This window comes from Oncorhynchus mykiss, chromosome 6 (assembly GCF_013265735.2).
Source record: "Oncorhynchus mykiss isolate Arlee chromosome 6, USDA_OmykA_1.1, whole genome shotgun sequence".
NCBI lineage: Eukaryota > Metazoa > Chordata > Actinopteri > Salmoniformes > Salmonidae > Oncorhynchus > Oncorhynchus mykiss.
Genome location: NC_048570.1, coordinates 20,537,695 through 20,564,608, shown reverse-complemented (window position 1 = coordinate 20,564,608; position 26,914 = coordinate 20,537,695). Strand labels below are relative to the sequence as shown.

Below are 26,914 nucleotides of genomic sequence, written 5' to 3'. Positions count from 1 at the left end.
AAATAAATCCAAATCTGTTATATTTGTAGTACGCTACTTATATACTTTAAATAGCCACCCTTTGCCTTGATGACAGCTTAGCACACTCGTGCCTTAAGGGGTCCTAAAATTCAAAATTAAATAGTTAAATTATCCTTGGTATGACCATCTTAAAACAAGGGGTCTTTATGGTATAGCTGGCCCTGCTCATTCCTAATTAATTCTGCATTTTAGACAAATCTGACAAAGTTGACCAAATCTCCAGCCACAAGTTTTGAGATAAATATTAAAGTCACAGAGGAAAGAAACATATGTTTTCAATTAATACCCATTATTTTTTAAGTACTTTTTGGGAGAGTTTGAAATGGAAATCCTTTGCTCCGGGACAAAGGCATTTCCAGGCATAGAGCCGACATGGAAACAAATAATATTGAAAGTATATTGAATATTACCCCACAAAAAGGTTTTCCTTACATAATTTTGCTAAATATACATTTTAGATCAAAGAATGCAACAAAATCACTTTTTCAACTATAAAAAAAAAAGTTTCCTGCTGGACAAGGATTGCCCCGACTTTCAAGAATCCATGACCCAATTTCCTGCTATTTGACACATTCTGCCATGAGGCTGAGAGAAAATTTAGCAGTACTAATTTAATGTAACAAAAAAAATGATGAATGGCTTATGATGAATGGCTTATGTTTTCAGTACCATCTGCGTGGCCCGGGGCCCCCAAAGCTCAGGGGTGTGTGTGGCGTTTTTTTTGTTGCTATGCCAGTGATAGAACCCCGGAATTCCTATAGGATTGCAAATCACCAAAAGTTTGCGCTTGTATGTATTTCTTTGATAAAAATAAAGCAACCAGACATTTTCCTGTCAAAGGGCAATCATTGGTAAAACAGACATTAACTTTATTTAAAGTGACTGCATTTACTCTGAAGACTTTGTATTAAAACATATTCAACTAATTTTTGTCTGGGTTGACAGTATTTATGGGCTCTAAACATGTTCTATACTTTATTCAATGTGCATGACAATTTTGTTCCACTAATAATCAAGCTAAACACCAAATGTGCTCCATGTCATATAGAACTCATGGATCCTGTAATGCACTTTGCTATCTCGGTTTGTGAAACAGAATAATACATTTTCTCATTCACATTTAAGGAAATAACCATGATTGTTAATGAGTTGTTGCATAATCTGTTAGGATTATATATTGTCAATGATAAATGTATGTACCTGTATTTTCCTTCCATCAATGCTTCAATCTGTCAAATAAAATAAATTTAAAAAATCTCTGATATACAACTTTTCTTCAAACACTTCCCATTAGTATTTACCTATTTAGAATCACACAAAGCTTAGTCAAATTGCAAATATCAGTTTGAGATGTACATACACATGGTGCTTTCATTTACTTTGAATCATTTTACAGTATTAGATTGTGTGTTCTTTTGCTCGTTTCATATTATTAACATACAGTACATGTACAGACTCAGCAGGTAATGATGACCAGGTTGGGAATATATAGCTTGAGTGTGACAGTTATCAATCCAGACAAACACACATTAATGCATAAGAGGATAATACACTTCCTATAAATACTGTATGGGATAATTGAACTTTCTAATGTAATAATACTCCCCAGATGCAATAGTTACACATTTGAATGGATGGACATCCCTACATCCTAACAGGCACACCTCCTGCTGGTGGATGTTTCAGCCGTGTCGTTAGTGGCAGCACTCCCATTGGCTGCCTCTGACCCAGGCCCCTCTGTGCTCTGCTCCATGCGTCTCATCACCAGGTCCAGCAGAGTGGTCACTGCCTGGTCCACCTCAGCCCCTGTGGCACTACTCGTCTCAAAGTAGGGGATACTAAGCAGGAAGGGAGGAACTTATTATACTGAACACTATACTGAATAATGAATGGATAAAGAACAGTTAACTTTCGGTTTATGTATTATTAAGGTCAGTTAACTTGTGGTTTATTTCTAATAGGGTCATTTCTAGTTTAAAGATGCTTAAGAAGATCCATAGACCTTGGCTTGTAGTAGATCACGGATTCCTTCCTTGTAAATTAGAGGTATTAAAATAGTGAGCCTGTTTCCAGCATTGGATCTGGATCGGTATAAATGCTTTACAGTGGTGCTGAAGGTATGAACTCAAACAACCTCAGTTCATGTTAAGGCACTGGAGAAGTTAGCAGTGCCAATGGTAAAAGGACTAGCCAGTCATTTTATTGCATTGTACGGTCAGATCAGATTTCATAGAGGCAGCAGAATTTTGTCCTGAGCAAGCAAGTATTGATCTCACTTACCCATATCTGTCCGCCAGGTCTCTGGCTTGTTTTCCTTGTACATCTCTCAGGTTTTTAAGGTCTGCTTTGGTGCCAACTAAGACTATGTCTGGACTGTCACAATAGGCATTTGCCTGCAGCTGACCTGAACAATCATAACAAGACATAATACAATTTCAGTTATTTATGGATATGTCAAATCATATTTGAATCACAGCAAACTACCATGCTACCAAGATAATTTACTATAATGCCCAGTGGTGAAAAAGTACCCAATTGTCATACTTGAGTAACAGTAAAGATCTCAATAGAAAATGATTTAAGCGAAAGTGAAAGTTACCCAGTAAAAAACCTACTTGAGCAAAAAGTCTAAAAGTATTTGGTTTTAAATATACTTAAGTATCAAAAGTAAAAGTATAAATAATGTAATATTCCTTATATTAAGCAAACCAGAAGGCACCATTAAAAAACATGTATATATTTACGGATAGCCAGGGGCACGCGCCAACACAGATATAATTTACAAGCGAAGCATGTGTTTAGTGAGTCTGCCAGATCAGAGGCAGTAGAGATGACCAAGGATGTCATTTTGATAAGTGTGTGAATTGGACAATTTTCCTATCATTTTGGGTGTCAGGGAAAATGTATGGAGTAAGAAAAGTAAATAGTTTTCTTTAGGAATGTTGTGAAGTAAAAGTTGTCAAAATATGAATAGTAAAGTACAGATACCCCCCAAAAACTATTTTTACTTAAGTACTTTACACCACTGATAATGCCAAATACACAACTGAAATACCCGATCAATGTGGTCGGTCTGGTTCTTAAAGGATGTACTAAATGGATGATTCACAGACATACTCATCCAGTTCCTGACATTCAGAAAACTCTGCTGATTGGTTAGATCAAACATGAGCAGGAAGCCCATGGCATCTCTGAAGAAGGCTGTGGTGAGACTTCTGAACCTGGAATTTATACAATTACAACAATGTTCAGATGCTGGTAAAGCGATGGACGTGGACTATCATTGAAAATCCTTATCTTACAAAATGATACAAAATGTACTGTCTGCTTGTTTACATGGCCTACCTCTCCTGCCCTGCTGTGTCCCAGAGCTGTAGGTGCACTTTAAAAGTCTTCTCTGTCGTTCCATCAGAGCCAGTCCCCAAATACGTCTGAAGACATAAGATGTCAAATAAGTGTCATATCAAGAGCTAGGACCAAAGACATACTCTTTGGCTCTAGAATTTGTTTTACCAATCCAACATACTGTTATAATTAGCGGTCCAAGTCCCGGCGAGGCTTGAAATTACAATTGTTCGGATTATTATTATCCTATTTTTGGAGCACTATAGCGCTTAAAATGGTAAGACCTATAGAGACCAAACTTGGTGGGATGGTGTACGTTGGTGGACAAATACATCTGGTTAATACGGGTGCAATTCAGCCAAATGGTGCAACTCAGGCTCCCGAGTACCACAGCGGTCTAAAGCACTGCATCTCAGTGCAAAAGGTATCATTAAAGTACCTGGTTCAAATCCAGGCTGCAGCACATCCAGCCGTGATTGGGAGTCCCATAGGGTGGTACAGAATTTTCCCAGCTTTGTCCGGGGTAGGCCGTCATTGTAAACAAACATTTGTTCTAAACTGACTTGCCTAGTTCAATAAAAACTACTTTTTAATTTTAAAAAATGGTGGCACTATAAACAACTTGACTTCAAAAGGTCAGCCCCGCCTCCCCATTTGACCTAGTCACAGAATTAGGTACAAAGGTTTCTCTTTACCCAAATAAACACATTTTCCGCTAGGACCAATGACATCACCATGACGGATCATCTGACATTTCCAAAATGTTCAACTTTTTCTCAGACACCGCTAAACCGATTTCTCAGAAACTTGGTGTACAGCATCTATAGACCAATATCGTTATATGCTCCATAAATTAAGTTGATTTCTTAAAAGTAAAGTGAGCCCCGGCCTGACAATTCAAGTCAACCTTGAAGGAAACAGAGCCCCCTCCTGGCCATTCATCTCAATACTCTACAATGTTACCTGAAGTGTGCACTTGTCCACTACCAACATGGAGTACGTTTACACGCACACTAATAAATCGATATTAAAGGGATTATGGCAGTATGCAGATTATGAAAAAGTAATGTACACACCTTACTCTGTTTATCTTAAATCGGCATGAGGTCAAAATCGAAGTTAGCGTCAGCCGATTAAAACACCTGGTTTTCTGAGGATTCTTTCTTATTATTAGGACATGTAAACGTCTTAATCGGCATTCCAGCGGTGTCTGAGATATGCGCAGATCAGCGAGTTAGGACTGAATGTATGCGTCTTAGACGTAGTTTTCCACATACAAACTTTACATGATCGAACTCAGAATCAAATATGCTTCCCAAAAATAACATGGTCGCTGTAGTAGAATGTTAATTTTGAATGTCGATTTTCTGCATTAGAGTGCATTATATAAACAGCATTATTAGGGAAATAGTTCTTCTTGCAAAGCTTGTTTACGTTTTAATCAAACTATTATATTAATCTGACTATCCACAACCACAATAATCACATTATTGTTTACATGTAACCATACGTATGGATTCAAGAGTATAAAATTGGTGCGAGTACCAGAGATGAAGTCAGGACCGGAGCCCTTTAGATTCAGACTAGACTTTCTAACACCCAGACCGAAGACCAGTGGATCGAGACCATGACCAAAACAAGACCAGTTTAAATGGGTAAAAATAAGACCCAATAGAGTAAACATGAGTAGTTTATAGTTCTGTTAAGTTCAGTACATTTTAGTCATTTAGCAGACACTATTTCAGAGCAATTTAAAGTAGTGAGCGCATACATTTTCATACTTTTTCGTATTGGTACCCCGTGGGAATCTAACCCACAACCCTGGCATTGCAAGCGCTTTGCTCTACCAACTGAGCCCCACAGTTCACCATAGTTTAGCACAGTACAGTATGTTTTATTTGAAACTTTAACTAGGCAAGTCAGTTAAGAGCAAATTCTTAATTACAATGACAGCCTAGGAACATTGTGTTAACTGCCTTGTTCAGGGGCAGAACGACAGATGTTTACATTGCCAGCACGCTACCCACATGGTGGTCCTCTGTAGCTCAGTTGGTAGGGCATGGCGCTTGCAATGCCAGGATAGTGGGTTTGATTCTCACGATCACTCAAATGTAAAGAATGAATGCACGCATGACCGCAAGTTGCTTTGGATAAAAGTGACCTGCTAAATGGCAAATATTACAGTGTTACAAGATTGAGTCAAGACTGGAACCTGCAATTCATACATACACGCATGCTCTTCCACAGTGTTCAACCCATTTTTTTTCTGTGACCATAGGCCTTCGTCTTGTAATTACATGAAAGCCCAGGTTCAAATCCCACCACTGCCGGTTTCAGATAGACATCCCTAGACAGTGAGGGATTGTTGGTGTTGTACCTGAACTGAAATCTATGACTTGTAAAATAAGGCAGAATATTTGAGAAGGCGAGAAAGGCTTGGACCCCAGGTCATCGCTGCTTGCAGCTATATTTGAGTTGATACCCTACTATTCCTTGTAAAAAAACAAATCAACTGTTCAACCTTTTGGATTTGCAGAACCACATTATCATAAATTGGAAGCTGTGGAGCAATGATGACCGAAAATGAATTTTCTCTTTGAAATGAATGTCATAAGCTACACACTGGAGTAAAGCATCACGACTCACCACTCTCTTTTCCCTGAAGTCTATTCCCACTGTGGTGGTGAACTTGTGGTTGAACTTGTTGTCTGTGTACCTGTAGAGGAATGTGGTCTTCCCTACTCCAGAATCCCCTACCGACAGGAGCTTGATCAGAAAGTCATAATCCCAGTCAGTCATTGTCATTGTGCAGCCTCGTACTGAACCTGCCCTAAAATATTAAACAAAAGTACCATATTATGGTCATATTCTTACTTGCATGTAACATGCTTTTGCATAGAGAACACAACTACATTACATACATTACTGTAAATAGTGGTACATTCACCATTATTATAGTAACAATAAATACAGTTGAGTCACTATTACATTGCAAGGACTTCAGAAGATTCTATACAGGTCTTCCAGAGGACATTACAGGCTTAACTAATTATATAATTGGAAACGGTCATAATATACAATGTAATTACAGTACTGTTAATATAGCCAATATACTGCAAATTGCCTTAACATTTAGAAACAGGCAAACACAGGTCTAACAGAACACATAGCTGAAATTCCCAATGAGTGGCTTCATGATCACAGGGGCATAAGGTTCCGCCCCTTTTTTCTCCCAATTTTCACCTAAAAGGACATACCCAAATCTAACTGCCTGTAGCTCCTGCCTGAAGCAAGGATATGCATATTCTTGGTACCATTTGAAAGGAAACACTGAAGTTTGTGGAAATGTGAAAGGAATGTAGGTGAATATAACAATAGATCTGGTAAAAGATAATACAAAGAAAAAAAAGTTATTTTGTAAAAAAAAAAAATTGTACCATCATCGTTGAAATGCAAGAGAAAGACCATAATGTATTATTACAGCCCAAGTGCAATTTAGAATTTGACCACTAGATGGCAGCAGTGCATGTACAAAGTTTTAGACTGAATGAATTAACCATTGCATTAACCATTGCATTTATGTTCAAAATGTTGTATCAAGACTGCCCAAATGTGCCTAATTTGTTTATTAATAACTTTTAAAAATTGTGCACTCTCCTCAAACAATAGCATGACATTCTTTCACTGTAATAGCTACTGTAAAATGGACAGTGTAGTTAGATTAACAAGAATAAGCTTTCTGACAATATTAGATATGACTATGTCCTGGGAAATGTTCTTGTTACTTACAACCTCATGCTAATCGCATTAGCCTACTTTAGCTCAAACGTCCCATGGACAGGACGTTTTAAAAGCTGATCAGAGAGGAGCTAGCACATGACTTGACCCAGCTTTCACATGATCAGTCAAGTGGCTGTCCTGTGTGAGCTGTAGGAAAACTCAACTGTGGCTTCTATTGATGCGAGGAAATTCTTTCATTGTCCACATACAGTATAATCTCATATAGTTCTGAGAGAGAATACAAAAGAGCACAAAGAACTTGTGCTCCTCTTACTTATTCAGTTACACCGGTAAATTTTTATTTGAGAAATGAAATGACAAAGTATTGTGTAGTCTGATGGATAGAAAGGTCAAGTGGAAGAAAATATCAAAAAGGATGTTTACATTTTTATATCATTACCATCATGGACAGCAATTGACCCATTACGAGTTGAGAAGTCTAAAAAGCACAACCTTCTTGATTATTTCAAATGTTTTGTTTATTTGCAATCTGTGTCATTCTTAAGAGGCCTGTCATGAGACTCAGATTCCTTAAACACTTAAAAAGGGATGAGATACCCTCATTAAATACAGACTCATTACCCGTGTAGATTATATAAAAGATCCTTGCTCCGTTCATCTTTCCCTCAATTATGACTAGTCTCCAAGTCCCTGCCGCTGGAAAACATGCTACCACCATCATTATTCACCGAAGGGATGGTGCCAGGTTTCCTCCAAACATGACGCTTGGCATTCAGGCCAGTGTTGGATGTTGGTTTCATCAGACCAGATAATCTTGTTTCTCATGGTCTGATAGTCCTTTAGGTGCCTTTTGACAAACTCCTAGCGAGCTGTCATGTGGCTTTTACTAAGGAGTGGCTTCCGCCTGATTAGAGTGCTGCAGAGATGGTTGTCCTTCTGGAAGGTTCTCCCATCTCCACATATGAACTCTGGAGCTCTGTCAGAGTGACCATAGGGTTCTTGGTCACCTCCCTGACCAAGGCCCTTCTCCTCCCTCAGTTTGGCCAGGCAGCCAGCTCTAGGAAGATTCTTGGTGGTTCCAAACTTCTTCCATTTAAGAATGATGGAGGCCACTGTGTTCTTGGGGACCGTCAATGCTGCAGAAATATTTTGGTACCCTTCCCCAGATCTGTGCCATGACACAATCCTGTCTCGGAGATCTACGGACAATTGCTTCGACCTCATGGCTTGGTTTTTGCTCTGACATGCAGTGCCAACTGTGGGACCTTATATAGACAGGTGTGTGACTTTCCAAATCATGTCCAATCAATTGAATTCACCTTCCAACAGGACAACAAACCTAAGCACAGTAAGACAACGCAGGAATGGCTTCAGGACAAGTCTCTGAATGTCCTTGAGTGCCCAGCCAGAGGCCAAATTTTAACCCGATCGAACATCACTGGAGAGACCTGAAAATAGCTGTGCAGCAACGCTCCCCATCCAACCTGACAGAGTTTGAGAGGATCTACAGAGAATGGGAGAAACTCCAAATACTGGCGTGCCAGAAGCTTGGCACGCCAGTATTTGGAGTTTCTCCCATGTCATACCCAAGAAGACTCGAGGCTGTAATCGCTGCCAAACGTGCTTCAACAAAGTACTGAATAAAAAGGTCTGAATACTTATGTAAATGTATTAGCAGTTTCTGAAAAACAGTTTTTGCTTTGTCATTATGGGGTATTGTGTATGTGAAAACCCCCCAATTTAGTCCATTTTAGAATAAGGCTGTAACGTAACAGAATTGGTAAAAGTCAATGGGTCTGAATACTTTCTGAATGCACTGTATATTGTTTTATAATATAATAACTGAGAACAATCACCAAAATAAAAGCTAAACAGTCAGGGGAATTGAAAATGAATAAAACATTGAATTTAAGAGTATTTATTTAGTTATTGAGTTTGACTAAAATAACACAGCATTAGCCATGGCAAAATTCATATAATTGCAGGAAATTATCCTTAAAAAACTGCAACATTTGCTCTCAGCTCCATGGCAAAATATGTTGAATTGCAGGAAATTAACTTTAAAACGGCAAAAATATATCTCGGCTCGGAGGAGGATTTCTGAGAATTGCAGGAAATTGGCTTAAAAATGCAACAACAAAAACCACCAAGATGGGGGCCTCTAAAGTGTTCTGCTAAATGCAGCCAACCTTGCCCAATACCACGTGCTCTGCCACACCCACCACCACAGCCCCTTTTTGATCCAGAAAAAAACCCAGAATTCTGTCAGTGGCATGTGTTTGTGATGCCAGAAATATTTGAGCCATAGAACAAAATCAAATCAATCAATATGCAAATTCTAATGATGATAAATGGCCATTATGCACATAAGGAAAGTCTCACGTAGCCTTTTCAGAAAATGTAGGCCAATGATAAAGCCCCCAAACAATATAGTGTGACAGACAACACAATCAATGCCTGAAAGACTAAGCCAATATGCCACACACTGATGCCGCTGAATAATTAGATGAACTTTACCAAGATTTGACAAAAACAAATAAATTCAGTCTTACCGATTTAGCCGGAGGTACTGCCAACTTCCATTCAGGGAGCTCAACCCGTGCTTGGTAAACACATAGTGGGGGGAGACATGCTGTTGATTGAACCTTTTCCCCTCTCACATGCTATAAGGGAGGAGTTTCCAGCAAAAAAAAACAACCAGAGTGCGGTGTTCAGACCTTGTGCTTTCTGGCATTTCTCAGGAGAAAAAAAAAGAAAAACTGGATTGAGGCCCTGTCCACAAATAATGTCCTGCTGTGGATTTCAGTGGAACTCAGCCAACTGTAAGCTTTGTAAACCCCTTAAAAGGCCCCTTCTCCCACTTATTCTTCTGGAAGCTCAACAAGTAGGCTAATCGTTGGCTAATAAAAAATAAAAAGTATCCATTAGGAAAAATTATGAAGACAACTTGTGGGGGGAACATGTATTGTGTCATCCACTGTATGTAAATAATTTTTATAGAAGGTCTACACTAGATAAACTGCATATTAACCATATGACACAGAATTGTGCACCTGGGAGCATAATCATCTACGTTTTAAGGCTATAGCTTAAACATCACATGCAATGCAAACTAATTACAATGTTTATCAATTTAAAACTGTACAATAAAATAAGGAAATGATCTTTATTTACATATTTCTTGGAACATTACCATGTTTACAAATGTAAAACACAGTTTGAAATTTTTTATATTTTAACATTCAATTCCTTATATTTGCATTGACTAAAATAACTGTATGAATCTCACTTGCTGAACATCCTAAAAATAAGAGAATGATTTTAATATTTGTCCAAATTCTTAATCACCACATCTTAATCACTTTGATATAACGGACACATTCTAACCTGAGCTGGGTTTGAAATAGTTCAATAATTTATTAGCCTGACTGCTTTTAGCTGGAGCCTTCTTCTCTCTGGCCAGGGGGCTTTTGCCCTGTTTTTTCAAAGAGGAGGAAATCTTAAGGACAGGTATCTGTTGTCTCCACTCAGACAGTAGCTCTCTCTGAACCTCTGGAGGTAGTTCTGAGAACACCTTGGGGTCCACACTTCCTGGGAAACCACAGTCAGCTGACTGCCTCTGTGACACGAGGCCTGTAGAGGAGTTTCCCTCCTCCAAGAGGTCTGTGAGTGAATAGTGCAGGGAGGAGACTGTGTGTTCTTGTTGGTTGTTGGTTGTCGGTGCATTGGGCTGTCTGTCAAAGCCCTTCACAGTTTCTCTTAGGTCTATGGGAGTGCTGTGAAATGAGTCATTAAGTTTGCATGCAGCAGGCTGAGAGGAAGAGGCAGGCTGTTCTGAATGGTTGTGGTGAAATGAGTGGACTCTGTCTGCTGGATCAGATACTGTGGGTCTGACGGACTGAGTGCCATGGCTGTGGAGGCCATGGGTGGTCTCTGGGTAGGCAGCTGATAACAGTTCCTTCTGGATGTCCTCAGGCAGGAGTCTGAACACCTCAGGGTCAATGTTGGGGGGCAATGGATGAACATCTGTCATCCCAGGACTGTTGGTAATTTTATCATCTACTGTTCCACCTTTACAGCACTCACGCACTATAGGCCGCTGCTGGGAGGCCTCAGGGCTATGCATCGTTGACTGTGTGTAAGGCTTGATCTTAAGGTTGCTAGGTATGTCTGGTATCCAGTGTGATGCATCCTGACCAGTCAACTCCTCTGTCTTACCTTCAACATCAGATCCAGCCTGTCCACGGAGGTTACCAAGCACACTTTGAGACAGATCCTCCTAGAGGGGAAGAAGAGAGACAGAGAAAGGATGCACATTTTCAGAATTCTAAAGATGACACATAAGGAGTACACATGGCAGGGTAAAGCCTGAGACAGAGATACTAGTTTACTTCTAATGGGTGACATCCACAGGTCTTCTTACCTGGCACCGAGAGGAGGCCTGTGTTTTCTCAGGAGATCTGTGTGTGAAGAAGGAGGCGATGGATCCCTTGCTGACAGCAGCACACTTGGCCTGCAGGTTACTGAAGCACACATTGAGGAGGGTGAGGTGGAAGGCTGTGTTGGTGTCCACCATCTTGTGGAAGAGCTTCATGGCCATGGTGACCAGCTGGGCCAAGGCATCACAGTTGCCTGACAAATAACACAGCAGATTTAAGTAGTGTTAGCTGCTAAATGCACAGTAACTGATCTACCATTCAAGATCTGTGAAATCCATACTTAGAAATTAATGTACAGTTAAAATGTAGATACACAGTACAGTAGGTACTAAACAATAGCTACTGTATATTTGCTAAAGCCATTGGCAGTACATTGGCCGTTTCAATTCCTAATGACTTGCAGACAAAATATACTCCATATGTGTGAGAATTATTTAACAGGTACCAGAGGTTATCTTTTGCCCAATGTGGTTGGGGATGGGACACTGCCTGCTCTCCCGGCTGAACCACTTGTTGGTTGCAGAGTAACGCCTGATGGTCAGTCGAAGGGTCAAAGGCTGCCTGCCATCTTTATGCATCCTAAAACCAAGACAGCTTAGTTAAACTTAAGAGCAGAAACACTACTTGGAATTTCTGCACCTTGCAATTCAAACCTTATGCTTACCTGTCTAAAATGCTACTCAACAAATCTTTAACCTTCTGGCAAACTTCATTGGTTGAGGACATTTTCTTGAAGGAGTCTTCATTGCTAAGAGACTTGGTATGTTATGAAGACAGGGAGAAAAAAATACAGAAAGACATATCAATATGTGCACTGTAACAGTATTAGCTGAAAATTGATTATTGTATTGATCAGTTATCATCTCACACCTGTGGAGCACCAGTGGGGGTGACTGGAGTGTCATCAATGCCCAAAGCCAGGTTCTGGAGATGCTGAGCAGTGGAAACTCCAAACTCCCTCACCAGGTCAGCCAATGGGAAGAGCTGCAGGTCCTGCACACAAACCAATCCCAGGGCCTGAAGCCTCTTAGCAGTCTGGTGGCCTACTCCTGAAATGGGCCATAATGGGTAAAGAAAGGTAAAGCACTGAATGGCATGACAACAGATACAGAGGTGATTACGACTAGGGCTACATGGATCAACAACAGGTTGGATAATCTACCACTATACTCTACTTCATGTAGTGACTTGGATAACTTGCTGAGTGTCAAATTAGGAATAAAGCGCAAATCTATACCTGGTACTTTACGTAAACCATTTAGACTGCCCATAATGTCTTTCACACTCTCTGGCAAAAGTGTGGTTTGTTGATTTGGCTTGAAGACACCCGCCACCAGTTTGGCCAGCAGCTTACTGGTAGCAATGCCCGCACAGCCAGTGAGGCCCAGCTTGCTGTGGATCTCTGCTCTCAGTTCAGCTGCGATATGTGAGCCTACCGCTAGTCTAGGGTGTACCATGACTTTGGCATCCGAGGCTGAGTAGACAAAACAAAAACATACACAATTCACATCATCTCAACCTGATTGCTAGTATGTAGACATGGAATTTCTAATAACTAAAGGCTAAGGTTAAGAATCCAAACCCACAGTGGCTCTAAATGTAGGAAACTGAAAGTGCAATGCAAATGTTTATACATTTAGCTTCACAGGTTGTTTCACAACCCATATCTTGGTTTCATAAGTCCCCCGTCTGAATGCTGCTAGATCTTATGCTACTCACTGTCAAGATTGTAAACGTGGCCTTCGTATGAATAGTGAGCAGACTCTGGGGTCTGTTCCATCCTCTTCTCCACCATCTCTGTGATGTCCATGAAGTTCTCATCAAACCCTAGTCGTTCTACTAATGGACAGAACGACATCAGCAACTCTAAATGGAGGAAAGCACAGAGACAGGTGAGAGTTTTTCCATAACAAAAAACTGATAGTAAGGTAGAATTCATTAGAGCGTAACACTGTGGCTATAAAAATTATTTATCTGATGTTTGTGAGATCATCACAGTTCTAGCTGTTTGTGGTGGTTAACTCCTTTCAAGAGTTACTGAGTTGATTACCTGTGACTTTGTAAGATGTCTCTCTGTAGTGCGTCAGGTCCTCTCCCTTGACCAGCACGAGCTGAGGACACTTCTCTTTGGCATCCGTCACTAACATCAGCTTTGTCACACCAAGGTCCCTGGCCACGTAGTTACAGGTGACAATGATGTACTTTTGCTGAATACCTACAAGGAGTCCAGAGGGAAGTTGTTATGCAACCAGTGCTTCCGTTAACATGTTGAGAAACAATACTTAGACACAAAGAATAGGAGACAAAATAGAAATAGTATGTAAAATAAATCACCTAAAGGCACCTTCCGCAGTGCTGGGTTGCGGATCATTTCAACCTGGGCATAGAAACAGTCCAGGTCAAAATGCAGGATGACTCTCTGTACTGGTGGTGCAGGTACCTTACTGCAATATTTGCCCCCATGGATCACTGAAAGAGAGAAGGGCAGTTTCATAGTGAGAACAATTACAGGTGAAAGAGCTACTACACCAGTGGTTCCTAACCAGGGGTCCTCGGCCTATCCACAGGGGGTACTTGAGAAGACTCATGAGACCATAGACCTACTGGTAAAATGCACATGAGGGGGTACTTCAGGGGTACTCCTAGCCCTTGATCACGACTCCCAGTTCTATTACATTACACATAAGTCATTGGACGAATGCGTCTTCTGTATGGGGAAGTTTTGATAAGAGCCCAGATGCCATGTCTGAGCATTAACACGCACTGCTTGCGGTACAGTTTTGGAAGCATAAGAACCTCATCTTTCATATCAGGGAGAAAAAACAAAAGGTTAAATTGATACACATCTTTAGAGGCGCTAGCGGACTTACCATTTGGCAGAAGAGGCAATTGCCTCAGGCCTCACATCATCAAGGGGCCTCATGAGTTGAGCATATAAAATATATTATAATAATAATAATAATAATAATAATAATAATACTCCACTTGAGGCCCCCATGCTCCACTTGAGGCATAACAAAAATGTATAATTTTGTTTTATTGTATACCTATAGGGGTCCTTATTTATATACCTACAAGGGTCCTAAAATAAAATAGCTAAAATATCCTTGCTATGACCATCTTAAAACAATTCCATATGTTAGCTTAGTAGTAGTCATCTCGCTTTGCCATACCTCCAATATCGCATCACTGTCACACCTCCTTTGGAGGTCTGGATCATTTTTTCTTGCAAAAACAGTTTGAATGGTTTAATGGCTCCCAGCGGCAAGATTTTTGATAGGACTTTACGGTTCAAGAACCCTCTCTCCCCATGCCCATTGGTGCTACGTGTAATGTTTGCCACTGTTTTTAGACAGGGAAGGTCACATTTTGCAGAGAGTTGTTCTGTATGCTAGTTTGCAACATTGCAGAAAATGGATGAAAGCCTGGAAGAAAAACATAATTCTGTTTTGTTAGAATTTGTTACATTTATTTTACCTTTATTTAGCCAAGTAGGCAAGTTGAGAACAAGTTCTCATTTACAACTGCGACCTGGCCAAGAATAAAGCAAAGCAGTTCGACACATACAACCTCACAGAGTTACACATGGAATAAACAAACATACAGTCATTAATACAGTTGAAGAAAATCTATATACAGTCTGTGCAAATGAGGTAAGAAAAGGGCGGTAGGCAATAAATAGACCATGGTGGCGAAGTAATTACAATATACCAATTAGACACACTGATGTGCTCTATACATAAAATTACCAGGTTAGTTTAGTAGAAACCCAGCCTCGGGTCCTTAGACTCTATGGGGATACAATACACACTTCTTTAGAAGAAAGACAGGTGCTGATGATAATACTGACATCATCATTGAGGCAGAGGACATTAATTTTTTTTTTTAATTGAACCTTTATTTAACTAGGCAAGTCAGTTAAGAACAACGTATGTGTAGCACATGTATCTGATGCTGTCTGGCCAAAAAGAGTATGGCATATAATACATTTTGTTTGGGCCAGACAGCATCAGATACATTTAGTAAGACAGAGGGGCACTGTTTCCCTTGCTTGGATGCTTTCTCCGGTAAGATAGTGTCAACCACTCGCATGAGTGAAGGAGCGTTGGCGGGTGCACAGTGCACTGTTCGCATCCTGGAATCATTTTAGATGAACGTACGAAGGTAAACTGCTTTGTGAAGTGATTTGTTTGACAATCAGATGAAAACATCCCAACTGGTTGTGTTCATGGCACATTTAAAGGTAATATATTTTTACTATAAGGGGGTCTGGAGGGGCTAAACGTGTGTTTATGGAAGACAGACAGAAGACAAAGGGACCACCTGTGCTAATTTGCTCTCTCGCATGCTCTGAAAACCTGTGTGTAACGGAAGAAGGCCTCCAGAAACGTGTTGTCACTGAAAAATACTTTTGGCTGCAACTGGTTAAAACAGTGACAGTAGGTGTGAAATTATTTTTTATGTGATATGAAAGTAAAGGGCTTTATATTTCTAGAACCACTGGACTAGGGTACTCTAGCCAGATCAACATTCAGTTGGTTGTACAGTAAGGAAAAAGGTTGGGAACCACTGGACTAGGGTACTCTAGCCAGATCAACATTCAGTTGGTGGTACAGTAAGGAAAAAGGTTGGGAACCACTGGACTAGGGTAGTCTGGGCAGAGCAACATTCAGTTGGTGGTACAGTAAGGAAAACGGTTGGGAACCACTGGACTAGGGTAGTCTGGGCAGAGCAACATTCAGTTGGTGGTACAGTAAGGAAAAAGGTTGGGAACCACTGGACTAGGGTAGTCTGGGCAGAGCAACATTCAGTTGGTGGTACAGTAAGGAAAACGGTTGGGAACCACTGGACTAGGGTAGTCTGGGCAGAGCAACATTCAGTTGGTGGTACAGTAAGGAAAACGGTTGGGAACCACTGGACTAGGGTAGTCTGGGCAGAGCAACATTCAGTTGGTTGTACAGTAAGGAAAAAGGTTGGGAACCACTGGACTAGGGTAGTCTGGGCAGAGCAACATTCAGTTGGTGGTACAGTAAGGAAAACGGTTGGGAACCACTGGACTAGGGTAGTCTGGGCAGAGCAACATTCAGTTGGTGGTACAGTAGCTGAAAAAGGTTGGGAACCACTGGACTAGGGTAGTCTGGGCAGAGCAACATTCAGTTGGTGGTACAGTAAGGAAAAAGGTTGGGAACCACTGGACTAGGGTAGTCTGGGCAGAGCAACATTCAGTTGGTGGTACAGTAGCTGAAAAAGGTTGGGAACCACTGGACTAGGCTAGTCTGGGCAGAGCAACATTCAGTTGGTGGTACAGTAAGGAAAAAGGTTGGGAACCACTGGACTAGGGTAGTCTGGGCAGAGCAACATTCAGTTGGTGGTACAGTAAGGAAAACGGTTGGGAACCACTGGACTAGGGTAGTCTGGGCAGAGCAACATTCAGTTGGTGGTACAGTAAGGAAAACGGTTGGGAACCACTGGACTAGGGTAGTCTGGGCAGAGCAACATTCAGTTGGTTGTACAGTAAGGAAAAAGGTTGGGAACCACTGGACTAGGGTAGTCTGGGCAGAGCAACATTCAGTTGGTGGTACAGTAAGGAAAACGGTTGGGAACCACTGGACTAGGGTAGTCTGGGCAGAGCAACATTCAGTTGGTGGTACAGTAGCTGAAAAAGGTTGGGAACCACTGGACTAGGGTAGTCTGGGCAGAGCAACATTCAGTTGGTGGTACAGTAAGGAAAAAGGTTGGGAACCACTGGACTAGGGTAGTCTGGGCAGAGCAACATTCAGTTGGTGGTACAGTAGCTGAAAAAGGTTGGGAACCACTGGACTAGGCTAGTCTGGGCAGAGCAACATTCAGTTGGTGGTACAGTAAGGAAAAAGGTTGGGAACCACTGGACTAGGGTAGTCTGGGCAGAGCAACATTCAGTTGGTGGTACAGTAAGGAAAACGGTTGGGAACCACTGGACTAGGGTAGTCTGGGCAGAGCAACATTCAGTTGGTGGTACAGTAGCTGAAAAAGGTTGGGAACCACTGGACTAGGGTAGTCTGGGCAGAGCAACATTCAGTTGGTGGTACAGTAGCTGAAAAAGGTTGGGAACCACTGGACTAGGGTACTCTAGCCAGATCAACATTCAGTTGGTGGTACAGTAACTGAAAAAGGTTGGGAACCACTGGACTAGGGTAGTCTGGGCAGAGCAACATTCAGTTGGTGGTACAGTAAGGAAAAAGGTTGGGAACCACTGGACTAGGGTAGTCTGGGCAGAGCAACATTCAGTTGGTGGTACAGTAGCTGAAAAAGGTTGGGAACCACTGGACTAGGGTAGTCTGGGCAGAGCAACATTCAGTTGGTGGTACAGTAAGGAAAAAGGTTGGGAACCACTGGACTAGGGTAGTCTGGGAAGAGCAACATTCAGTTGGTGGTACAGTAAGGAAAAAGGTTGGGAACCACTGGACTAGGGTAGTCTGGGCAGAGCAACATTCAGTTGGTGGTACAGTAAGGAAAAAGGTTGGGAACCACTGGACTAGGGTAGTCTGGGCAGAGCAACATTCAGTTGGTGGTACAGTAAGGAAAAAGGTTGGGAACCACTGGACTAGGGTAGTCTGGGCAGAGCAACATTCAGTTGGTGGTACAGTAAGGAAAAAGGTTGGGAACCACTGGACTAGGGTAGTCTGGGCAGAGCAACATTCAGTTGGTGGTACAGTAAGGGAAAAGGTTGGGAACCACTGGACTAGGGTAGTCTGGGCAGAGCAACATTCAGTTGGTGGTACAGTAGCTGAAAAAGGTTGGGAACCACTGGACTAGGGTAGTCTGGGCAGAGCAACATTCAGTTGGTGGTACAGTAAGGAAAAAGGTTGGGAACCACTGGACTAGGGTACTCTAGCCAGATCAACATTCAGTTGGTGGTACAGTAACTGAAAAAGGTTGGGAACCACTGGACTAGGGTAGTCTGGGCAAAGCAACATTCAGTTGGTGGTACAGTAAGGAAAAAGGTTGGGAACCACTGGACTAGGGTAGTCTGGGCAGAGCAACATTCAGTTGGTGGTACAGTAGCTCTCAAACTCTAGGCGACAGTCTGCCTTCTCCCTATTGTTCTCAGCCATTAGCTTCACCCACGACTGCCTCATGTGAATTACAATATTGACGTTGTGTTTTAACGTTTAGAAACGTAAATAATGTATTGCAATATGGCTTTCGAAGCATATGCCCTTGTCTTTCATCAGCGAGAAACAATTATTCACACAGAAAACATACACTTACTGTAGCGGTTTTGCACAGATCCATATAGCTATGGGTGCCCCCATACGAGGAAACTACACTTCCGCTACATATCCCGAGTTACACTTACACACAGGTGTTCAGAGCATGCTAGATAGTCTCGTCTTCCGTAAACAAGCGCTGTAACATGGATATATTGCCGTGTGGGAACACTAACAAGGTGTGTATTAATTTAACCTTTTGTTTTTTGAAAATTATTTCTCGCTGATATGAAATAAGGTCCGTTATGCTTCCAAAACCGTAGTGCAAGCGATGCATGTTAATGTTCAAACCGAGAATCAGGGCTCTTAACAAAACTTTCCCCTACACAACACGCCTTCGTCCAATGACTATTGTGTAACATTAATGCAATGGAACAGAGTCATGACCAAGGAGTGGTACAGTAACCGAAAAGGGTAGGCAAACACTGTTTACACACGGAGTATAGCATTACACACTTATTATTCACTACACTTAACATGCAATGTAAGCAAAGGAATATGCTTCCGTCATTTGGTGTCATTTGTGTTGTTTTCTTACCAACATGGGGGGGTTGAACAAAGTCCGAGCAAATGCTGTTCCAGTCAGTTTCATCCTCATCAATGTCCTCAACACCCACGTCCATTTCTAAACAACAAGAACATTCTGATGTACTCAAACATCTAATATGAATATGTTTGAGTGTTGTTTCGATTTTTCACGCAACACACGAACGTCTCTTGGATGTCTTCTTCTGATTCTGGGTTCGATGGCTTGAGCAGCAACAAGCGCATTTGCACCACCTACAGTTCTGAAGTACTTCCAGAGTAGCAGACAGACATAGCCACTTGGTGGTACCAGCCACTAGGCATATTTGTATTTTAGGCCTGGGGAAAGTTTTATCAATTTCAGGTGGATTCCCTGTCAATTAATTTCAAATGTGCTAGCTTGACTCTTTACCAAAGCGAACTTATTTCACATGATCATGATCATCATCATCATTAATTTAAATGATTGCGCATGGCAGTCCACTATAATTTTTTTGACAGAATGTCCCGCGCCAAGACTGATGCTATAAAACTCACGTAACACTGACGTCATGACAGGTGCATAGTGTTGTGAGTGGACAATTGATGGAAAGCGCCCACGCGTGAATAAATGTTATTAAATATAGCCGGAGTACAGATACATTATAAGTAGTCGATGTTGTCTTCCATTGGGTTCTTCGCTGAAATAGACTGTCCATTTTTCAGACGTGACCACTGTAAGCGGCCCCACTGTCTGTACAAGCATGACAAAGACGAGCGAGGAATGTTTGACAACACCCTGTATGGGTCACCGGTAACAGCAGCAGGTCAGTCTGGTTTTATTGTAATTAATTTAATACAAATTCCCCGAAGTATTTTTTTTTTTCTTCAGCTTGCCTTTAGTTTTGCCATAGTTTTCCAAAAAGGCATACTTGTTAATTGCCACATTACATCCTCAAGTGGAAATGGGCAGTAGCCCATCAATTTGAAACCGGATTACTTATTTTCAAATCTGCCTATAACCTAATTGCAGCGCATCAACCTGCCCTGACCATGTTGTAAGGAATTATGCGAGGTGGCTGCATTTTATTTTATTTTTTTCACTTTGGAAAAATAGTATGGCATGTAAGTGTAGTAATTTACGTCGTTTGATCTTCTTAATGACATCAGATTTCTATTTACTTTTTCTCCATGAACAGGTGTTTGGAAAACTCATTCCACTTCCATTAATGGAGTCCCACAGGTCAATGAAGCCAAAGACCCTTGCCTTTTGGAGTTGGAGAGGATCAACAAAGAAATTGAGACTGTTAAGAATGAGGTTGAGAAGGAGCAAAGGAGATTATCTCGTTACCAAACTGTGCAGGTGGACAGTGAAAGAACAGGGTCCAAGAAAGTCTTGATTGTCAAATCTGAAACCCCAGGTAAAGATCTGAATGGAAATAGTGTCAAGTCTAAACACAGGCAGTCAACTACAGTCTATTCTCCTGCCCGGAAGAAGTATGTGGTTGACAACTCCAAACCCAGGACTGATTTGGAATACGACCCCTTGTCCAACTTCTCAGCTTCTTTGCGATCTAGTGGTTGTTCTGAGTACAAACCAGGTAATGAGCAGAAAGTGAGAAGTGGGCAAGGTGTGAAGAGGACTAGAGAGAATGTTTGTAAGGAGGACCAAACTAAGCCACCTTCTCAAGAGTTCACTGCCTCACCAGCTAGTAGTAACAAGCTAGTTGATGACTCTGAAGAAGAAGGGGTCCTCATCATTGATATTCCACCTCTGGAGAGCGATAGAAAGAGGTGTCGGGCTCAGAAGCCCTGTAAGATCAACACAAACCAATCACAGGAAATCAAAGAGGAAGTCCACCCTGTTTTTGTTCCTACTGTGGCTCATGCTCCACTTAGTATTCCACTTCCTGTGTCCACTCCTGGTCCTGAAGTAGTCGAAGTCCTATCCCCACCTGCAGTGTCTGAGATTGTGAAAGATGATAACCTCAACACTTATGGCCTATCTAGTGTTTCCGCTAGTCGGGGAAATGATGGTGAACCCAGTGCTGAGAGTGTATTCGATGACTTGTCCAAATGCTTGGAAAACCTGAGGAGTGAAAGTGAGAGAATAGTTTGTTACCAAGAGGCTGAAGTCACTGCGGAAAGCAACTGTGTCCCAGAACCTGTGACTCTCAAAATGAGTCTATCATCCTTACAGACACACCACCATAATGAGCCAGTTAAGACTGATGTCAACTTACTGATGGCAGAGCCTGGATTGCTTGAACGTGAGCTTGCCTACAACTGTGTTGAGAACAGTAACCATCTTCAACCCAATGAAGTCTCATATGGACATGTATCTTCACTACCTCATAATGTTTTAGTCCCTCCCTCTGTCTACTCCCCCCATAAACTCCCCATTGAGACCCAGAGAAGTGAGCAGCCAGTAGCACAGAGCTCTGCTCAGAGTTACTGGTCACCTGTACAAAGTGTATCATCAGTGCCATGTCTGCAGAAAATACCAGGCCAAACGTCAGCGCTTGATTTCTCCCTGTCTAGTCCAGTTCCGGGAGCAAACTTTGTAGAGCAAGAGGCCACTACTGTGGGTTTCACCCAATGCCAGCTGTCATATGGGCCAACTGCGTCAGGGACTAATGGAGTAGAATTACAATCTGCTCCTTTAGAGCAGCCTACTGTGGAAGCAATGAATGAACACATTGTTATTGATTCAAATTCTGAGGAGCTTGAGTATTCAGAGTTATCTGATAGTGACACAATGGAGGAATGCTATCGTATCTTCATGGAGGAAGCCAACAAGGGTGAAGAGGGATCGACAGACCAGGCTTGTACACCTGTAAGTGCATGCAAACAGACATTGGGTGGGCTAATTGTACAGTTCAATGGAGATAGGAAAATGTTGTCATTGTGTGTTTTAGGTAGGCGCTGTGGATGTGGAGACACCAGGGTTAGCAGTGAAACCCAAACCGTTGCCAGGACCCAGGAAGAGGGTGGCCCATGTGTCCAGATATACTGAGGTACACTATTGAAGGCTACAACTAAAGCATATGAATAACTTTATTAACTGTGATTCATGAAACTTTACTTATTGTAATTGACTACCTTCCTGTCCTACAGCCACCGGTGGGCAAAAGCAAAGCCCAGGTGATCGTTCCTTTCCGTGGAGGAGCCCCCCAGTTGTCCAACCCCTCTAAGATCCAGCAGCTGCAGCAGAGGGCCTCCGTTTTGTCCGCTGCTCTGAAAGGAGGCCAGGCGTTCATCTCCAACTCACAGAGAAAAATGGTGATGCTGCCTTCTCCTGCTCATCAGGCCAGTCATCAGGCCACCCACCATCCAGTTCAATACCTCATTCACCAGCCAACTCACCAAACTACTATGCAAAACTGTAAGAGTCCATATCTTTAATGTGTAAACTATACTTTTGTATGTGTGAGGAATGTACCAACCACTGCAATTTGACGTTGTAAATGCTAAAGTACAACAGGGTGATGTTGAGGTGAAAATGCACTCCTCCAGTCAGTTGGCATGTATATCCTATTGTACATATTTCGTCTGTTATGCATCAGAATATTTCATCTATATTATATGCATCTTATTTCCATCTGTACATGATACTAAGTTATTGGTTATATATTTTCCCTGCTAGCATGTGTGAATGTCATACCTGTGGGAACAGCCATCCAGGTGGGCAACAACCTGCACTTCATCCTCCCAGAAGGAAGCTACACTCTGCCCATCACTCCAGCTAATTCTCCAGTCACCCCGGTCCATACCCCGGTCCATACCCCAGTCCATACTCCAGTTACACCTGTTCCTGTACAACCTCAGCCTACTGCCTATATCCCTGCTAAGGTGAGTACCAACATAATGTAGAGGTGGAATGAAATGGCTTTAGTGGTTTTCTTTGTATTGACACAGTAGCACATTACTGAGCAGATTATTTTCATTAGCGCTTGCACACATATCTTTTCTAAAAAAACTGTGCATGGCAAGGTCATTTGTTTTGTTTCTCAAGTAAAAAATCATTACTTTGCTTTTGTCCTCCCAGCCCATTCCTACCAAACGTAAGGCCAAGATGCGTCCTGAGGTCAGCGCCAAAGTCCCACATGACGTACGGCAGCGCTATGTAAACCTGTTTGTAGAGGAATTCCTCAAAACGTCCGTCACTGTACAAGATGCTTTTGAAAAGGTTTGACCCAGGGCAGTCAACATTTCTACTAGCCATGATTATATTAAATGGGAATTGTCATACATGTTGCCATGACCTATTGTTTTATGTTGGAAGCTGTGACAGTGTGATTTATACTTTAGGCTCTTGCTGAGGAGAAGACTGTGTATGATCGCAGCATCAACAAACTCAAGTATCTGAGTGTTGCAGTGAATGCACTGAAGAGGCTGAAGAACCAGAGCTCCGTCTCTGTCAAAGGTGGGAATCTACAGCAACTGAGTGAATGTATTCTAAATTGCTTTTTGATTACTTGCAATAGTATTATATTGTTAAATATGTTGTGGTGGGACAGATGTAAACAAAGGACATTTTGGGCTTCGCAACTCAAGTTGAATTGTTTCTTGTCTGTTCATTTGCAGCTGGAAATGAAACTAATGTCCAGTTGTCCAAAGGAAATATTCCACTCAATGAAAAAGCACTTTGGGGAAATGGTATCATGCATTCCTCAACACACATTTTCATTAAAGGATAAGATTTTTTTCTAAGTTATGCTATGCGTCATATCAAAATCTTGACTGCCTTTCTGACACTTCCATGACTCATTTAGCTTTCCTTTTCATTTTCTGCTGAAGGAGATGTTGCATTGTATGACAGTTTGAAGGAGCACATTCTGTCAGAGGAGATATTGACGGAGAATAACTATCCTCTTCAGCACCCAGAGAAATCTGGCAGTGCCATATTGTACCGTGAAGACTATAAAAAGGGAATCACTGATCGTGAGTACAGTATGACGCACTGCATTGTTCAGGTCTATATTGCTGAGTAATGACCAAATGTAAAAATGTACCTCTTGGAATGTGACATTTGGTCATAAGCATGTATTGCCTGTAGCAAGCCAAGCATGTAAAATACATCAATAGGCCAGGGGTATTCAAATCCAACCCTGGAGGTACTGAGAGTACTGTTTCTCTGTTGCTGATAATTAATTGCACCCACCTGGTGTCCCAGTTCTGAATTAGTCCCTGATTAGAGGGGAACAATGAAAGAAAGCAGTGGAACTGGCTTCAACGGTTCATATTTTAATTTTAGGCCTGTGGTATGAGTCATTTCCCTTGGACTGGTCTACCTTGGGTATTGTAGTCAACATGGACCTGTTCTTCATGTTCTTTTCATCATTCCCCATTCCAGAAGAGGGCATACTCCAGCTTTATAATGTCTTTGCTTTCAGGGCTCTGTTTAACTCCTGAATTGGCAACTTGTGTTTTTGTTTGTTTCTGGGGGAAAAGCTTTGAAGAGGATTTGTTGTCGGTGTGGGGCCACTTATTCTGTGAACCAAGTGGGAAAGCACACTCGCAAGGAGGAGTGCAACTACCACTATGGGAAAGGAGTTGAGAAGAAGGGTGAGAGGACGTTATGGTATGTTCTAAATGTCTGAATACAGATATTTAATAACTTGCTATTACTGTACAGTTCCAGGTGGAGTGGAAACACGCTACAGCTGCTGTGAAGGTGTGGCTGGGTGCCCTGGATGCCAAGTCTTCAAAGTAAGAAGATGACTGGTGCATCACACTTATTTTCCTTAAGACCCTTCAAAGATGTCAGGGAACATCTTGTATTGCTCACATATGTCTCCCCCCTCAGCTGCATGTCCATGATGCAGTTAGCCTGGATGGCTTTGTCAGTACCCTTCCAAGGCCTGCCTCTGACAAGGGATGCCCGGGTGTGTTCTCAGTCGACTGTGAAATGGTGAGATTCAACAGTCACATTATGGAATTCATAGGCAACATTTTGCATGACATGCCAATTAAGGTTGGGTCAGTGTGTTTTGAATATCAATGTCCACACTGCCACACTAGTGATCTGGTGAAGTTTATTGTATGACTAATACATTTATTTTTCTTCAGTGCTATACCACTCAAGGTCTGGAGCTGGCCAGAGTGACTGTTGTCAACTCCAGTTTGCAGGTCATCTATGACACCTTTGTGAAACCTGATAATGACGTCATTGACTACAACACCAGGTAAGGCCACATAACACTTCATAATTAATATTGAATCTTGACAGACTGCTTTTATTTAATCCAGTATTTTTGACAAGGATGGCATGGAAGTCATTATTGCTCTCTTTTCCTCAGGTTTTCAGGCATCAATGAAGCTGATGTGAAAGGAACAAGTTCGTCCATCCGAGACGTTCAGGAGACTCTACTGAGCTTTGTCAGTGCTGAGACTATACTGATCGGCTACGGCTTGGAATCTGACCTCTGTGCACTGAAGGTGAGTTGTGCTGCATTATTTAACTATTTATTAGTGAATGGACACTGATATGGAAAGTCAATATCAGTCTTTTTTTCGATACATCAAATAAAACAACATTACTACGATCCTCTTAGAGCATGTTATTTTAGTCCTGACTAGGCCTAATCTGTGTCTGGGAAACTGACCCATAAAGTTTGTCACCTTGCCTGTCTCAGCTGCTCCATGGCACCGTGGTGGACACCTCTGTGTCGTTCCCCCACCGCCTGGGCCTGCCTCATAAGATGACCCTCCACAACCTGACAGCAGACTACCTCAGGAGGATCATCCAGGAGAGTGGTGGGTCAAACACAAACAAGTCTGACAGTGGGGAGGATGTCCATCTACTGTGTGTCATTAAAGTTTTTTTTTATACCGTCAAACTGATCATGGTGAAATCAGGGAGACATGTTGCATGAATGTTCTTAATGAAAAATATTTCACAATCCCAATTCTGTCCATTCACTACATTTAAAAAAATGTTCTTAGAACACTAATAAAAAGGAACGTTACAGGTGTGAAGGAAACTCTGCGCGAGAATATTTTGTGTTGCGTAGGAGGCTAAAGGCCTAAAACATGTATCCACTAATGCGAGAATCATTCCTGATCCAAGGCTTTCTGATACATGTAAGATATATCCAGGCCTACTTTAGTCTTGCAGTAACAGTGTGTATGGCATTGTTCCTGTCTCTTCCAGTGGGTGGCCATGACTCAGCAGAAGATGCTGCTGCCTGTATGGAGCTCATGCTGTGGAAGGTCAAAGAAGATGGCAAAACTAAACGATGGTGATCTGAATAAAACTGGCATCGCCCACCTTCGTTATTCATGAAATCACAGAGATGTATGTTAAAATGTCACTTATTTGTATAAAGGGGAAGTGTTGTTGGCTCATTTCTTCAAATGGTCTGGGTAGGCTTGGAGAGGTAAATTATATTTTATGTACATTTGTTTTTTGATGGAATTCATTTTTGTTTAATCTTTGTTCAATTATGTTATGCTTCTCAGTCTCTTATGCCAATGTAGTTATTATTTGGGGATGCACTCAACACTGGGAAAGAATAATATATATTGAAAGTAAAAGCACAGTAAAGAAATCTGTTGTGGGGTATTATTGTTATTATGATCATGGTTGATGGAAATTGCAGCATTATGCTT

At 41.7% G+C, this 26,914-nt stretch overlaps 3 protein-coding genes across 5 annotated transcripts; 1 reads left to right on the top strand and 2 right to left on the bottom strand.

Annotated features, from left to right (window-relative positions):
* Window positions 1-525: 525 nt before the first annotated feature.
* On the bottom strand, window positions 526-9,875 carry LOC110525428 (ras-related protein Rab-27B). The gene is made up of 6 exons (XM_021605523.2): window positions 9,660-9,875; window positions 6,013-6,196; window positions 3,367-3,452; window positions 3,139-3,242; window positions 2,302-2,425; window positions 526-1,859 (listed from the first exon to the last, which is right to left on the bottom strand). The coding sequence occupies exons 2-6, from the start codon at window positions 6,169-6,171 to the stop codon at window positions 1,673-1,675; spliced, it is 660 nt and encodes a 219-aa protein (XP_021461198.2). The 5' UTR covers window positions 6,172-6,196; window positions 9,660-9,875; the 3' UTR covers window positions 526-1,672.
* A 384-nt stretch (window positions 9,876-10,259) lies between these two features.
* poli (polymerase (DNA directed) iota) lies at window positions 10,260-19,619 on the bottom strand. The gene is made up of 10 exons (XM_021605522.2): window positions 19,335-19,619; window positions 13,881-14,015; window positions 13,597-13,761; window positions 13,266-13,412; window positions 12,784-13,020; window positions 12,417-12,595; window positions 12,211-12,302; window positions 11,992-12,125; window positions 11,531-11,739; window positions 10,260-11,386 (listed from the first exon to the last, which is right to left on the bottom strand). Exons 1-10 carry the CDS (start codon window positions 19,417-19,419, stop codon window positions 10,490-10,492), a joined length of 2,280 nt encoding a protein of 759 aa, XP_021461197.2. The 5' UTR covers window positions 19,420-19,619; the 3' UTR covers window positions 10,260-10,489.
* Window positions 13,303-26,853, top strand: zgc:152968 (EloA-BP1 and REX1_like domain-containing protein). 3 transcript variants are annotated; one of them, XM_021605520.2, is made up of 17 exons: window positions 13,303-13,438; window positions 20,027-20,127; window positions 20,500-22,136; window positions 22,219-22,317; window positions 22,418-22,685; window positions 22,947-23,152; window positions 23,349-23,489; window positions 23,612-23,726; window positions 23,888-23,959; window positions 24,101-24,244; window positions 24,755-24,868; window positions 24,939-25,012; window positions 25,110-25,214; window positions 25,373-25,488; window positions 25,603-25,741; window positions 25,939-26,059; window positions 26,457-26,853. In XM_021605520.2, the coding sequence occupies exons 1-17, from the start codon at window positions 13,389-13,391 to the stop codon at window positions 26,546-26,548; spliced, it is 3,594 nt and encodes a 1,197-aa protein (XP_021461195.2). In that variant the 5' UTR covers window positions 13,303-13,388; the 3' UTR covers window positions 26,549-26,853. The 3 variants fall into 3 exon arrangements, with proteins under 3 accessions (XP_021461195.2, XP_021461196.2, XP_036835463.1); XM_021605521.2 differs by lacking the exon at window positions 13,303-13,438 and adding an exon at window positions 18,865-18,975; XM_036979568.1 differs by lacking the exon at window positions 13,303-13,438 and adding an exon at window positions 19,133-19,210.
* Window positions 26,854-26,914: the final 61 nt, after the last annotated feature.

What these genes read in the sequence shown, in the direction of transcription:
- LOC110525428 (XM_021605523.2), bottom strand. Translation starts at nt 6,171, where the DNA reads ATGACAATGACTGACTGGGATTATGACTTTCTGATCAAGCTCCTGTCG. An exon ending in ACTTCAGGGAAAAGAGAGTG is followed by an intron (nt 3,453 to 6,012) that starts GTGAGTCGTGAT and finishes TTATGTCTTCAG; the next exon opens with ACGTATTTGGGGACTGGCTC. An exon ending in GACCTGGCGGACAGATATGG is followed by an intron (nt 1,860 to 2,301) that starts GTAAGTGAGATC and finishes CTTCCTGCTTAG; the next exon opens with TATCCCCTACTTTGAGACGA.
- zgc:152968 (XM_021605520.2), top strand. Translation starts at nt 13,389, where the DNA reads ATGGACAGAACGACATCAGCAACTCTAAATGGAGGAAAGCACAGAGAC. An exon ending in TACAAGATGCTTTTGAAAAG is followed by an intron (nt 23,490 to 23,611) that starts GTTTGACCCAGG and finishes TTTATACTTTAG; the next exon opens with GCTCTTGCTGAGGAGAAGAC. An exon ending in CTGGATGCCAAGTCTTCAAA is followed by an intron (nt 25,013 to 25,109) that starts GTAAGAAGATGA and finishes CTCCCCCCTCAG; the next exon opens with CTGCATGTCCATGATGCAGT.
- poli (XM_021605522.2), bottom strand. Translation starts at nt 19,419, where the DNA reads ATGGACGTGGGTGTTGAGGACATTGATGAGGATGAAACTGACTGGAAC. An exon ending in CCACGTTTACAATCTTGACA is followed by an intron (nt 13,021 to 13,265) that starts GTGAGTAGCATA and finishes TTGTCTACTCAG; the next exon opens with CCTCGGATGCCAAAGTCATG. An exon ending in AGGCCTCCTCTCGGTGCCAG is followed by an intron (nt 11,387 to 11,530) that starts GTAAGAAGACCT and finishes CTTCCCCTCTAG; the next exon opens with GAGGATCTGTCTCAAAGTGT.